A 15,491-nucleotide genomic window follows, 5' to 3' on the forward strand; every position below is an offset into this window, starting at 1 on the left:
ATACAACGGAGTGGTTACATTGGGAATTTCCAGACTTTTTTTTTCCAACACCCCATTCGGTCTGAAAAACTTGGATAATAATTTTCGTAATCAGTTATTCCCGCGATCTTCTGAAACCGGTGGGAATAATTGTCGAAACTTTGTCAGCAAACGACTATTGAGAGTTCAAAACTCTCAAATGACTAGAAAGCGTGTACAACTCTATTTGTCTATATTTTTAAACCATATGGCCATGCTAACTTGGGAGATTTCTATATGTGCTTGAGTGATCGGTGTGGGAATTTTGAGGCCTCACTAGGGCTAACTTGGCACGAAAACCGTGGATAATAATCTACAGTTTTGGGAAATCTTCCAAAGACGGTGAAAGTTTTTTTTTGACAAAACTGTCGTTTAGCCAATATGCCATAAAATGACTCGGAGGTATTCAAAACCATCTGATACAACTTACATCTTGTTTCGTCTATTTCCAACATGACACCAAATTTACTCTTAAAAGTCTCAAGGCCTCTAGATGTATCTATTTCTAACCAATTCATGGATTATACAACCAGATGTATATGTTGTACGGTGTAGAACCTGAGCTTTGTGTCAAAGTATCCGAGCTTTATATTAAAGAATATGAGCTTTATTAGAAAGTATTGAGTTCATTCATTTACACATTAAAAACATGAAATTTAAATTAGCTCAGAAAAAAATACACGTAAGCTCGAATTCTTATACTTGGTTGTACCATGCTTATGGTACAACTGGATGTATAATCCTATTTGTGATTTCTAACCATTACTCCCATTTTGCTAACCTGAAACACTTTTGTATGGTATAGACTATAGTGATTGTCATGCGAATTTCGTGACATTTTATTCCGACGCCCAATCGGCCTGAAAACTGTGAATAATGGCCTTTAAAATTGGCAGTTTTCGAGGTTCTTTCAAAAACGATGAGATATTTTTGCCGAAACCTTCTTAGCAAGGTCAATATACCTAAAAAGTAAAACAATAGGTCTTGGTATAGACGGGTGAGGCGAACAGACGGGTGAGGCGAACAGACGGGTAAAGACCTCTAATAAAATGGGTAGGGGGGACAAGGTGGGGCACCCCCATGTGCTTCCCACTTTATGACAAATGGATATTTTGTGAGGGGAAATGGTATCCGTCTATACGTATAGACGGATAATGTCCGTCTATAATGAGAATTTGTGAAAGTAAAAACGACTATCGGGAGTTCATAACTCGCATAAATGACTACGAAGTGTAACAACTTGTTTAGCTTTTATCTAACACGACTCAAAAGGTGCTTAGAAGGTCTCTGTTTTTGAAACCATATATGCCCTTCTATTACCCTAGAGACCTTATATGGTCTTTTTAAGGAAAGCTGGGAAAAAAATGATAGGGGTGATGATTCTCAGGTTCTTTTGGCCAAATTACGTCGTACCAATAATGCCTTCAGAGTTTGGGCTTGTAACAAAAAAGACGAGTGGGGATTAAAGTGGAGTGCATTTGACCACGAACTTGAGTCCTATTTCATTGATATTGAGAATGGTGGTGTCACTGATAATTATATTTTATGTCACAAAAAACTTATGGAATTTGCTACTGCTGTTGGCACTTATTGGCGACAACGTGCAAAACTGAAATTGAATTGTGTGGGAGACACGTGCACTAAATACTTTTTCAATTGGGTTAAAGGACGGTCTGGTGCTAATACTATCTTGGGTATTAAGAAGAAGTCTCTTGAATGGACTTTTGATATGAAGGAGATTGGTGGCTTGTTTCTTAAACACTTTTCCACTATTTTTAAATCTGATGCTCAGCCTGAGTGGTTTGACAATTACATGTGTAATTATGGTTATCTTTTTGATAATCTCAAGCGTAAAGTAGGGTTTTAGGAAAGGGCCAAGTTGGGTCGTTTCTATTCGAGAAATGAAGTACGACAGGCTGTTTTCCAATTGGGTCCCCTAAAATCACCAGGTCCCGACGGTATACCGGCGGCTTTTTACCAGAGGTATTGGGCTATTGTTAAGAAGGATGTGATTATTGGTGTTCTCAATATTCTCAACTCGGGTAATGTGATTAAAGATTTTAACAAAACCTTTATTGTTCTCATTCCTAAAAATGATTGTACGGAGAGAGTTGGGGATTTTCGGCCGATTAGTCTATGCAATGTTATCATGAAGGTTGTTACAAAATGCATTGCGAATAGATTAAAAGGGATTATGGACGATCTAGTTGGTCCATTCCAAAGTGCTTTCGTCCCAAATAGAAGTATTGCGGATAATATTGTCATTGCCCAAGAAATTCTTCATGTTATCAATCATATGAATTATGGTAAGGAGGGTTTGATGGCGGTTAAGGCTGATATGAGTAAAGCTTATGATAGACTTAACTGGAACTTCATTAGAGGGGTGCTCTCCAGCTTAAACTTGCCGGGCTCTATGGTTCACCTTATTATGAGTACTATTGAAAATGTTACCTATGATATTCTGATTAATGGTGCACCTATGGAAAAATTTGAACCTCGCTGTGGGATTAGGCAAGGTGATCCTTTATCTCCGTATATTTTCGCGCTTTGCACAGAAGTTCTTTCTCAAATGATTCTATACGCTCAGGATGGCACCTTCATTAAGGGTATCAAAATTTGCAAGAATGGACCGGAGATATCCCATTTATTATTTGCGGATGATTCTCTCTTCTTTATTCGCGGTGATTATGGGGACTTGGACTTTCTTATGAACATTATCGATGAATATTGTGTTGCCTCTGGGCAATGCATTAATAAAGATAAGTACTCTATTCTTTTCAGCCCGAATTGCTCACTTATGACGGTCAAGAAGTGTTGGCTGAGTACAAATTTGTACCTAAGCATGACCTTGGCAACTATCTTGGCCTACCAACGAGCATTGGGTCTTCTAAAAGGGACCTATTTAATTTTCTTGTTGAAAAAACCAAGCGCAAGCTTTCCTCCTGGAATAACATTCTTCTTTCTTCTGCTGGTAAATTGACCCTTATTCGTTCTGTTCTTTCTTCACTCTCTCTTTTCTATCTATTGGTATTTCGCATACCGGTAAGTGTAACGTCAAAGCTTCAGTCTCTGATGGTGCATTTTTGGTGGAATGGAACTAGAATTAATAAGTCGATTCATTGGTGTAGTAAAGACTTCCTTAGTAGGCCGGTGGGAGAAGGGGGTCTTGGTCTTCGCAATATTGGTTGTTTTAACCAAGCCCTTCTTGCCAAGTCTGCTTGGAGAATTTTAAGTGTTCCAGGAAGCCTTATTAGCAAAGTTATTGGTCCCAAGCTTGGTATGCAAAATGATCCTCTTTTTCAGAACGGATGGAAGGCTCCCCAAGCGTCGTCATGGGCTCTAAAAAGTGTAATCTGGGGCTCTGATCTTATTTACAACAATATTGCTTGGACGATTGGCTCGTCCTCTCGTCTTAATGCCTGGACGAGTAGATGGATCGAGGGCTACAGTCTTCGTGATCTCTGTGGGGATTTTATTGATGCTCCTACTAATGCTACGTTCCTGGTTGGTGATCTTCATGATAATCATAGGAGATCGGATTTCTCCTCTTTTGGTTTCGACCCAGGTGAGGGAGTTAAAAAGAAAATCCTTGCAACTTACATCCCCTGTCAACCTTCTGATGACTCATTCTACTGGAAATTGTCCAAACATGGCGATTTCACTGTCAAGTCTGGGTATTATGCTGCTGTTGAGGGCTTATCTATTGGTTCTAACTCGGCTGCTGATCGCTCTAGAATGTCTGCAACTATTGTCGCCTTCTGCAAATCAAAGCTTTGGAAATTGCCTATTTCTATCAAACTGAGGGTGTTTTTATGGAAATTTATGGCAAATGCGCTTCCCGTTGGCTCTGAATTTCTTAAACGAAATATGCATTGGCGCTCTACATGTTCTCTTTGTGAAGGCTCTTCCCCCTGTGTGGAATCTATCTCTCATCTCTTCAGAGATTGTAGTTTTGCAAAGGCTCTCTGGTTTGGCTGCCCTTTAGGACTAAGACTCACTTATGGGGTGGATATTGATGTTAGGGATTGGGTCATAAACTAGGTTAATTACTTTTTAAAAGGGCCTGATCCTAACTCCCTCCTTTTTCCCTTTCTTGCTACTCTCTCGAGAATTTGGTGTTGCAGGAATGAGATGATCTTCCAGAATCGCTGCCCTTGGCCTATGAGTGCTCTCACTACTATTCTGCTGATATTCAGTGTATGAATGAGGTTGTGTGTAGCAAGAGCGCTTGCCTTTTTCAAGCGTCTCTCGTGGATATCTCTCCTGATTTTGTTTTAGCAAAGAGGATTAGAAATTCCTTTCCTTTTTGGATTATAGGTGGGCCTGATTGTGGGAATGTTTGCAGACCGTCAGTGTGATCTTTGCTGGAGAGAGGATAAAAGTTCTGGCATGGGGTGGTGCTTGTTGGATGGTAATGGAACCTTAAGGACTACTGCTCATGCTCGCACGTTTGCTTCTTCTGCGGGGCATGCCGAAGGACATGCTGCTATCATGGCGCTAAAATAGGCCTTGGATGAAGGCTATCTCCATATTAGACTAGTTACCGATTGTCTTATTTTAGTTATGCAGGTTGCCGAAGTGGAGAAGGCGATTGCGTCTATTAGCTGCATTATCCAGGATCTTGAGTCTACTGCGTCCCGTTTCCACTGTTGTTCTCTTAGTTATTGTCCTAGGGGAGTGAATATGATAGCTCATAATCTTGCCCAGAAAGCTATATTGCAAGTTATGCTATGTATTGCTGTAAAAAAAAAAAAAAAAAAGAAAGAAAAAAAAAAAGAGACCTTATATGGTATGGAAGTCATTTCGGTGGGAATCGGCCCAGTTATCAGAAAACTATGGATACGGCAACTCTCCTATAGGACCGTCCTATACCATAGGACGGGCCCAATAACACAAGTAGCCCAATAAAAATCAAAAATATAATCAAAAGCCTTCATCTCTTTCCATCGCCTTTTCAGTCCACACCCTCGCCAAGTTGCGATTGTCGTTCTCATTTGCATTCTTCCGTCCTCTTTCTTATTCCACAAATAATTATACTCCGCATATACAGACGAAGAATGTTGATTATCCGATTATTTAGGTTTGGATTTGATCTTGAAAGTTTCAGATTTCATAATTGAATTTCCAAACTTTTGATTAATTGTTTTAACTTGAATAGAAATTCCATACTTCTCTTTGATTAATTGTTTTAACTTAAATACTCGTGTTTTTATATTGAAAACTTACCTCTAAGCGTTGATTAATTGTTTTCAACTTAAATACCCATGTTTTTATATTGAAAACTTTGAGTTTTAAGTTGATAATTATGGGATTCAAATTAACTAAACGTTCTAACTTCCAAAACTCAATCTTTTGTATAAGTTCCTTTCAATACAAAAGGAGTATTACATGCTTAATTTGTTTTTTGTCATATAGTATGGTTTTAGATTAATGACTATCAAATTTAGTTTGATATGTGAATGTTTCAAACAACAAATAAATGGCCTCGGGTTGAATATTTGCGTGGAGTTGCTTGAGGTGTGTAGTCGATGTCTAGGGCTGCAGTTGAGGTCTTCGTTTGTAGGCGGCGGGCTTAGGGGCGAGTCTAAGTCGACTTAGAGGAGGTAGTCAGAGGGTTAGTGTGGTGGAAATAAATGTGGAATGCATATTGTAGTATAACCGTTACCAATTACTCTCTCTTAGGTTTTGGGCTTTTACATAATAGGCCGGTTTTATGATATGAGACCGTCTCATTAAACAATTTATATAGCCTTTAAAATAGCATGTTTTCAACGGTTTTCGAAACCGGTGAATTTTTTTTCGTGGCACTTCGTGACTTGGGCTAGTATGGTGTTCAAAACCATTCTAAATGATCTAAGAATGAAATATACAAATTGTTTCGTCTAATTCCAACATGGTATGAAATCTTAAGGCCTCTATATGTTACTATATAAAACCATTTGTCTCCTTTGCTACCTGAGACACTTTTCCCCGTTCAATTTCCGAACATTTTTGTTTTTAAACTCATGTATTATACACTTTAATTTAAGCCGTTTGAGAAGATGTATCGGACAACGTTTCTTTTTCTTTCGTAATTTTTCTTACTGTTTGAGGTCACTGTCGTAATTACCCTATTTCATGTCAATCCCAAACTCTATTAATCCATTTTTCACGATTATCCCTCTTTTGGCCGAGACTAGTTTATCGCATACCCGCACCCTCAGATGTCCTTCGTAAAGTAAACCCTTGAAATTTGTTTGACCGCTTTATCTGACCCTTGGAACCGTCCATGTGATTTACGGATATTTTTATTCCGGAAGTCGGAACCCTAGAATCCCGAAAAGCATGTGTTATATATACATTTCAAATTCAGTTGTTTGGGAGGTTGTACCGGGTCGCGTTTCTTAATCTCTCGATTTTCTACCACATATCCGAGGTCGTTTCAGGCGCTACCATTTTCGATTTCATGCCTAAAAAACAAGCAAACATCGCTCTTACGATTACCCGATTTTCAACCAAGGCTTGCTTATCGCATATTGGCACCGTCGAATAACCATATTTGCTTCTAAAAATTTGTGTGGCCACTTTATCTAACATGAAAAGTCCCCCGTTAAATATTCCGACTTTTTTCCAAGACCCTAAAATCTTCAAAAACTGTATATAACACTTCAATTTGACCCGTTCGGTAGGTCATACCGGACGACGTTACTTTTTCTTTCAGAATTAATTCCTAGTGTCTGAAATCGCTGTCGGAGTTAAGCCTAATCAATTTCAATCGCTAGTAACAAATATTAATCTATTTTTCACGATTACTTGATTTTCAACCGAGACTAGTTTATCGCATACATACACTGTCAAATAAGCACGTTGCTCTTAAAAAAATTTGTGGCCATTTTATCTGACCCAAGGATTCCTTCGCTCAATTTTTAGACATTTTTGTTATGAGACTCTAGAATCTTCTAAACTCGTGTATATTAGGGCTGAGCAAAAAAAATCTGAACCGCATTTTTAAACCGAAACCAGAATAATGGAGACCGAAAAATTCGGGTTTTTTCCGGTGCGGGGCCCGAACCGGATTTTTAAGCACAAATGAGGTGCAGGTGCGGGTCTAAATAAAACCAAACTGGAGACCGCTTTTAAAACCGGATTGACTTTTTTCTGAAAAACATAATTTCATCTATGAATTAAACACACCAAGCCAAGACTTAGGCACAAAACATCAAAACCCTATTTCTCTCGTTCATCACTTCATCTCCTGCCCTTCAGTCTCTGACCCCCTCTCTATCATCTCTACAAAAACCAAAATTCTTTATGAAGTAATTTTAGATGTCCGTGACTCTTTAATTGTAGTTTTGAACATCATTTACATGTGTATGACTCTTTGAACTTTTATATGTATGACTTTTTTATGAAGTAATTTTAACATTTGATAACCAAGGTCTTCAAATATTCAAAATGGCAGCATGGTTATTGTGCCAATCAAGAGCATTCAACCAAAAATCGGGTTCGAAAACCGGTTCGGGTAACCGGTTTTCAGATCCGGTTTGAAAATTCCAGAAAAACCGGTTCCCGGATTAAAAGAGATGCCGGTGAGGTTTAAGAAATTTAAGGTTTTTAAAAACCGGGGACCGATCCGGTTTGCAAAACCGGTTCGGGTACCCGGTTTGCAAAACCGGGTTATACTTCTATTTAAGTCGTTCGAAAGGATGTACCGGACCACGTTTCTTTTTTTTTTTTTTTTTTTTCGGAATTTGTACCAAGTGTCTTAGGTCGCTGCCAGAATTACCATAATCCATTTCAATCCCAAATAACAAGTATTAATACATTTTTGACAACCTCAGATTTGGTCGAGGTCGATTTATCACAAGAATATCCTCCACTGTGGAATAACTACCATAGGCGATTCGCTTGCCATGTGTAGTATCGATTCAATCCATTCTAGAGGAAATGGATCCTCTCCATTTTCTTTCTCTCCATTTTCTCTCAGAATCTCTTTAAATAATAACTGGTTTAATTTCCCGTGAAAATCACGGGATTCCTGTAGCTCTTCTTTAATGGTTATTGAATCATGTTTTTATTATTCTCATTAGCTGAGTGATATTTTTTTTGCTCGACATCCGTATAATACTTTTCTTAATTTACAGCTTTATTAAAACGATAATATTATGAAAGTAGTAAGTTGTATTACCATAGTTGTAAGTTTGGAAATAATTAATGATATTTAATCATTAAAATATTTTTCACTCATTTTCTCTTAACTGTTTAATCAAATGAAATAAAAATTAAATGGGATGGGCATAATAGATAAAATCATTTAAGATATTCATGAAACATTCTTACGTTAAAAATTCGAAATTAAAAGACGTGCTACCCTTTTAACCGACTTCATTAAAAATATAAGAGAATACTATACTTACAAATTACACTAAACTTGCTTTGGTCGATACATTTGTAATTTATTGTACTTTAATACAATCCAAACAAATTCACTACACATTATCAATTACGAATACATTAAAAATTCGGAAAATTCACGTGGTACCCTCGAACTTTGTCATTTTGCACGTGGTATTTAAATTTTTAAGTTTGTGCACAAGATATCCTTGAGATATGATTTTCAAGCACAACGTGCCCTTTTTATCGTTCTTAAGATTTTCAATTGAGCATAAATCATAGACTAGAAATCAGAATTGACTAATTTATTTTTTCAAATTCATTACCTCTTCGAGATATATAAATTGATAAAAGAAAAATGGTCATTCGAAAATTTAAGATCGTAGATATGGTTGATTTGATATTTCCGTTAACAAAAAATCCTGTAAAATGTCAGTCGACAATTTTTTTTCTCAAATCGTAAATTATGACGAGATAATCATTTTTGGAAAAAAAATTGGCCAATTCTGAATTTTGGTCTATGAATTATGCACAATTGAGTTTTTTTTAGAGTGATAAAAAGGACATGTTGTGCATGGAAATCAAACATGGAGGGTATCATGTACGCAAACTTAAAAAGTTGGATACCACGTGCAAAATGACAATATTCGAGGGTACCATGTGAATTTTCCGTTAAAAATTTCACAAAAACATTATAGCATATTAATGATTTGAGACTAAAAAATTAAGATTATAATTTGGTTAAGATACTAGAATTTGTTCACCAAAACTTGACCTTCCTCCACCATAATAGATAGTCATATTTGTCATCGACGATATCAAATGACTTCATCAACATTCAACAACGCCAAGGACGAACTATACAATACAAATGTTTGTCATATTCTTCTATTTTCTCCTATTTTTCCTCTTATCTCTTCAACGGAAAATTTTGAAAAATTTAATAGAATATGTAAATTAAATATTCTAATAATGAAAATGGAGTAAATAAATCATAAAAAGAAGAAACTTAATGACTAATTTTTTTTTTTATTATTTTGCTAAGAATATGTTCTTATCAATTGATCTCCTTTTATACATAAAATTTGTTGAATTTTCATAATTGTAGAATATGAAAGTTTTGCATTAAAGAGAGATAAATATTGTGATTATGGTTGTATAATCCATGAATTGTAATGCTAGAGATTTACATACGATGGGTGATTACTACTTTGTCTTTTCGTGTTCTATTTTAATTAAAAAGGATTGTACATCGGATGTACTACATCATACTTAATAACTTTTTGAGTTTTTGTGTATTTTTTTCGAGTACTATAGAGTTTATAAATTATATTTTAGTTTTATAATGTCAAAAATCAAATTTTTTTGAGCTTATATGTAATTTTTTTGAGTTATAATGTAACTTTTTGAGATTAAAGTTTAAGTAAATAAACTCAAAAACTTTAAAATAAAACTCAAAAATTTTAGATTAAAACTCAAATTTTTTATCTTAATGCTCAAAAACTATACCCCATCTGATGTATGTATAATCCACTTACTGCATGCTTTAACTCCATCCATTATTTCAATTAAAAATTTGTGGACAATGCGTTTAATGTTTTGGGAAAATGAATCAATTATCGATAAATAGCTAGAAATTTGAAGAGTTAAGGACTTGAGACATAAAAGTAGTATTAATTATGCCGCTATAATTAATTAATTATAGGATTACACAAATGCTACAAACACATCATTCCAAGAGATTCTAAGACTCACACGTGTCACAATATGATGCTCAAGGTAGGCTTTTTATGGTCATTATATAAATTATATAAATTTCCCCTTTCACTCTCATTTCCCTTTATTTTTATGCGTAAATTTAGAATCATTAAATGTTGTCAAAATACGATCTGGACCATTAATAAGAACTTATCTCTCCATTTCTTTTTAGGAAATAGAGAGAAACTACGACCCTTCATAACCCCCATAGACGCCACCACCACTTCCGTCACTGATATTTTGGATTCCAACCCATTATAATCCGTATTTCGTAATATATTTTCCCCTTCACATGTTCACTAAGTTGACTCGATGTACCATTCAACCTACCAAAATATATAGGTGTATTTTTTTTGCATACGCTAGATTAAACCTTTTTTTTTTGACATGTTGGGGGATTTTAGCATATTTATCCCAAAATAATGAGAGGGTAGGTGATCGTTTACAATCATTGTTACTCAAATGTCCCCACAAATGACAACGATATGAGCGAAGTCGACTTGTATAAGTAGCGACATTCAATACAATACCTTTTTTTTTTTTTTTTTTTTTTGGCAGCCATAAAAAAGAGTTCTTATACAGATGACATTTGACTCATTTGGTCAAATGCACTTATTTTACTAATACGATAAACTAAAACAACAAAGTAAAAGTAACTACATCGGGTATCATAAGTGTGTTGATGGCGGACGGACGGCTGAAAACGGGAATCCACTTCAACATCCACAGCATTCTTGAAGTGACGATCACAGGTGGCAAGATCTGACAATTCTTTACTCATCTTAATGAATTGAACTTCGGAGAAATACCTGCAACAAGACACAAAAATGTGTCTCGAAGATTCATCCCCTTGGCTGTGATACTGATTATCTGGAAACCAACGAGACCCTTGACCCATCGAGATTGAGCAAAGTGCACTTACACCACTAGGATGTAGAAAAGAAATGCGGAATGTAGGCCATGAAAACCTACCTCCAAAGGAGATAAAACTCCTACACTTTGGAAAACAGTCTTTACGGACAAGAAACTCATAGCCAAGAAAAGTGAGTAAGAAGATAGGGAGCAATAAAAAAAGCCACATGATCAACCCCAAAACCAAAACCATCTCAGTAAGACGGAGCGAGATAGACACAACACACACCGGATGTAAAGTTACTAACGTCCTTATTAACCCGTTACTAAATATGACACCCTGAGAGCACAAAGAGACCACTAAGCTAGGAAGATAAAGCTAGAAAACATTTTTATTCGGGAGAACAAAAACCAAGGTAAACAAAAAACAAACATGAACTAGAAGCAAAGACCACCACATCCGACTCAACCATCAACACTGCCAAAAACCCGATTCATCCCCTACTGGGCCCATCTAAAAAAGGAAGAACCATCAACTATGACCTCACACCAACCCAAGAAAGCGACTGATTCAACAAACACATTCCGACGCAACAGACCAGCAAGCGTTAAGAAACTAACAAAGGACACCCATTTCACCAAAAGAATCCTCCCAGGACCACCGCCTTACATGCAAAACACCAACCAAGCGACACGAACACAAAAGACACCCAGGACAAATGACGGATGGGGGGGGGGATCACCAATCGGTCCCAAACTGACCTGTCATCGACAAACACAAGAAACATCCCCACACCAATGATGAGTCATAATTATATACATATTTATGTCTCCCCTTAATTGCTTTTGATACAGTTTTCGTGCTAGTTTATATCATATACATGCCTTTTATGTTAGAATGTCGATACTTCCGCTATTTGATGTTTAATGCAGGAATGATGCATTTGAGGAGCAAAGGAATGAAATGGGCTTCGCGGAGTAGACATGAAGGAATACACGAAGCATGGCACGGGAATCCATAAGAATGAAGGAAGAGAAGTTAAGAAGAAAACACGAAGAAAGGAGCAGAAACAAGTGATGCCTCGATCAACTGGAGCTGGGCTCGATCGAGGAACTTGGTGACTCGATCGAGTACAATGGGGCTCGATCGAGGAACCACTTTATTCTATAATTTCCGCAATTTTCCTTAAGTCGGTTATGTTTTATTATAAATAACCAAAGTCGTACCCTAATTTATTTACGCTTTATTTTCCGTAGCTAAGTAGAATTTACCCTAGAAAACTTTCAAATACTTAGTTTAGTTTAATTTATTGTTTTTACTTCCGGATCTAAGCTATTTTACGGCATCGTTCTAATCTTTCTTCAATAATTATTATTCAAGCTTTATTCATCTTTTATTATTGTTCATCATGTTTCTTATTATTATTGTTGTTGTTCTTCCTTTCAATATGAGTATCTAATTCTCTTATCTAGGGTGAATGAGGATCTAGGTTGTTGGAAGGGGGATTATATTGATGAATTGATAGTTAAATTGCTCTTTATTGTTGTTCAGTTTGTTGGTTTGAATCTAGTTGATTAGCTTCTGCAGGGTTAATTAATTAGTATTGCATAAATTAGGATTTTCACCGATCGGGTTAAGACTAGTAAAGGCTACGACAACTGAATAGAACTAATTTAATGATTGCGATTACATGTTACATTAGATATAAAGGACATATTAGAATCGACCGATCTTATGAATTTAAACAATATAAATTACTCTATCAATAAGTTAAATCTCACCCCCGAATAACTACCTAGTGAACCTAATCCCTAGAATTTTTAATATTATTTTTATTCATCTTTTATTACACTTGCTTTTAGTTGTTAGAAATCAAACATTCAAAACCCCCAAAAATTGGTTACTTTAAGACGGACTTAGACATTAGCAAATAGACTATTACCGCCTCCCTAAGGATACGATACACTACTTACTGCTAGCTATTGTTAGTAGTATCATAGGATTATTTTGATTAAGGCAAACGACTGAAAATAACCTTATCAAATTTGGCGCCGTTGTCGGGGAGGCAACAATTTTCTTGTTTGTTTTGTTTATTTTTGTCTTTTGTCTCATGGAGCATCAGTTCTTTCAGACAGTTTTATCTTTTCTTGTTGTTTTCGTGTATGCCCAGGTCTAATAGGTTACAAATTATACCTTTTGATCCCGAGCCAGAGAAGACTTTTCGGTATAGACGAAAATTTCAAAGAGAAGTAAGTCAAGTGGAAGACTTGAGTACACTTGACTATGAGCGGTATACTTTGCAGAAGATTCGTCTTTTGAAGAGGACACACTTATTTTTGCACCTGTGGTTTCTACAACATCAAAGATGCCAACCTTGGCAAGTCATTCTGAACCCTCGGTTCCTTCTATTCCTAAAGGCTTCAAGATCCCTACCACTGATAAAGGGACTCTTGAGATCAAGCCTTCCTATATAAGCTTAGTAAAGAGAAATATGTTTGGAGGAAAAGTAGGAGAGGACCCCGCAAGCACATGGAGAAGTTTGTTACTTATTGTTGTTCTATTCCTTTGACAGCTGGGGTGACTCAAGATCAAGTGAAACATACTTTATTTCCTTTCTCTTGAGAGATGATGCATCTGAGTGGTTACGGGACTTAGATATGGAGACCGACGCAATTACTAACTGGACTTCTCTAACTCTTGCGTTCTAGAAGAGGTATTTTCCACCACAGAAAACTAATGCTCTTAGAAGTCAGACTACAAGTTTTAAGCAAGGTCCCACCGAAGACTTTAATGAAGCTTGGATTCGTTTCAAACGGCTTGTGCGGTCCGTTGCCCACCATGGCTTCGAAATTTGGTTGCTTTGCAACCAGTTTTACAACGGGTTATATGATGATCACAGAGCCTTGCTTGATTCTGCTGCTAATGGGAGATTCCAGGATAATACTAATGATGGTAATGCTTGGACGTTGATTGATAAGATAGCTACTCACACTGCTGAGTATGGTAACCCCAGGGGTAGCAAGAGACGAAGTGGGTCAGATAATGCAGTTGCAACACAACTGGAGGCTCTAACGACTCAAATAGCCGAATTGAAGACTACTCAGTCTTTGAATAATAAGCAAGAGACGGTTCACATGGTTCAACAAGAAGTATCCTGCGAGAGATGTGGGATAGATGGCCACACTGCGGCCAAGTGTATGAATACCGTTTATGTGAATCCCCGCAATAACGGTAAGAAAAATACAATGATAAAATGCAGAATTTTAGGAAATTTTTGAAACTTTTAATGTTTAAAGCGCGGGTTCATTAAAATCTGAAACATAAATAAAGAATGCGGAAATAAAGTTAAGTTTACACAAACGTGATAGTCAAAGGTGAGGGAAAAATATATCCCTCGAATGACAAAATGATAAATGGTGAGTCTAAGCAATCCTAATAAACCAATTACTAGTCCAAGGTTTAGTTCTCGCTAGCCCACTCGTCTTCCCCACGTAAGCATCTTCACAACCTGTCATTCATGTAAACATGAACGCCACAGTCAGTGGGGAGTAATTCAAGGTTCTCCCAGCCACAAAATGTCGAAACACAGATAAACAGGAACATATTAGAACATCATAAATATAACTATTTGATGCAAGCACTGAGACATGAGACTTGTAACACCCCCATACTCCAAGTGCCTTACCAGGACCACTCAGGTATAAAGATGCTACCATCTCGGTTACCCGAGGCATGATAATCATAAGACAATGAAGAAACATACTTTATTAAACAAGTTAAGTGATTACATAACAAAACCAACTGTAAGCAAAATACAACTGCTCTCAAACTATAAACCAACAGAAAGGAACTGTCCTAACAAACACAACGGAAGACTAAAGACTCTGATATGTGATGACTCCATCCCCAGCTAGATCCCACGCGTATCCAAGATATACCTGCCAAGCAACTGCTCACCACCCCCGAATGGATCACCACACTTTTTAAAACATTTAAACGGGGTCAGTACTAATCACACAATTTATATACATATCAACAATCCGATAAACGGACAGCTCACACTGTCACACATACAATCACACCAATCCCAACAATCTCAATCACTGACTGTCCACTGGACCAGCCCTGCCAGTGGGGGACCGCAGCCGTACCCACCAAATCCCCGCTCTTCATACCGAGCGATAAACCCATGTTCATTAATGTGCACATCCCCTTCCGTGGCGGGTTCCACGAAGGGCGAAACCAGGGCGTGAAGCCACTCCCGCAAGTGACTCCACTCAGCCGAGAACGCATCTCGAGAACCATAGGCAACCAGTCACAATCACAATATCAACAACCGTCTGAATCTATCAACAATGTACATTCACAATCACAGCCGTCACAATACAATTACTATAACAAACAATCAATCTCAACACATCAACAATCATCCCATTATGGGACTAATACTGAGTAGGAAATCCTACCTGGTAAGCACACAATCAGACGG

The 15,491-nt window shown here is 37.0% G+C and overlaps 1 protein-coding gene across 1 annotated transcript; it reads left to right on the forward strand.

The window, feature by feature from the left end:
• Nucleotides 1–894: 894 nt before the first annotated feature.
• Nucleotides 895–4,524, forward strand: LOC141627867 (uncharacterized). The gene is made up of 6 exons (XM_074441072.1): nt 895–922; nt 1,344–1,868; nt 1,968–2,749; nt 2,800–3,986; nt 4,143–4,215; nt 4,336–4,524. The coding sequence occupies exons 1-6, from the start codon at nt 895–897 to the stop codon at nt 4,522–4,524; spliced, it is 2,784 nt and encodes a 927-aa protein (XP_074297173.1).
• Nucleotides 4,525–15,491: the final 10,967 nt, after the last annotated feature.

Source organism: Silene latifolia, chromosome Y (genome assembly GCF_048544455.1).
Source record: "Silene latifolia isolate original U9 population chromosome Y, ASM4854445v1, whole genome shotgun sequence".
Taxonomy (NCBI): Eukaryota; Viridiplantae; Streptophyta; class Magnoliopsida; order Caryophyllales; family Caryophyllaceae; genus Silene; species Silene latifolia.

Excerpts from the sequence above, each read along its gene's own strand:
- LOC141627867 (XM_074441072.1), top strand. The coding sequence starts at position 895 with ATGGCCTTTAAAATTGGCAGTTTTCGAG. Across the intron at positions 2,750-2,799 it reads ACATTATCGATGAATATTGT|CCCGAATTGCTCACTTATGA; the intron begins GTTGCCTCTGGG and ends TATTCTTTTCAG. Across the intron at positions 4,216-4,335 it reads CTATTCTGCTGATATTCAGT|GTGGGCCTGATTGTGGGAAT; the intron begins GTATGAATGAGG and ends TTTGGATTATAG.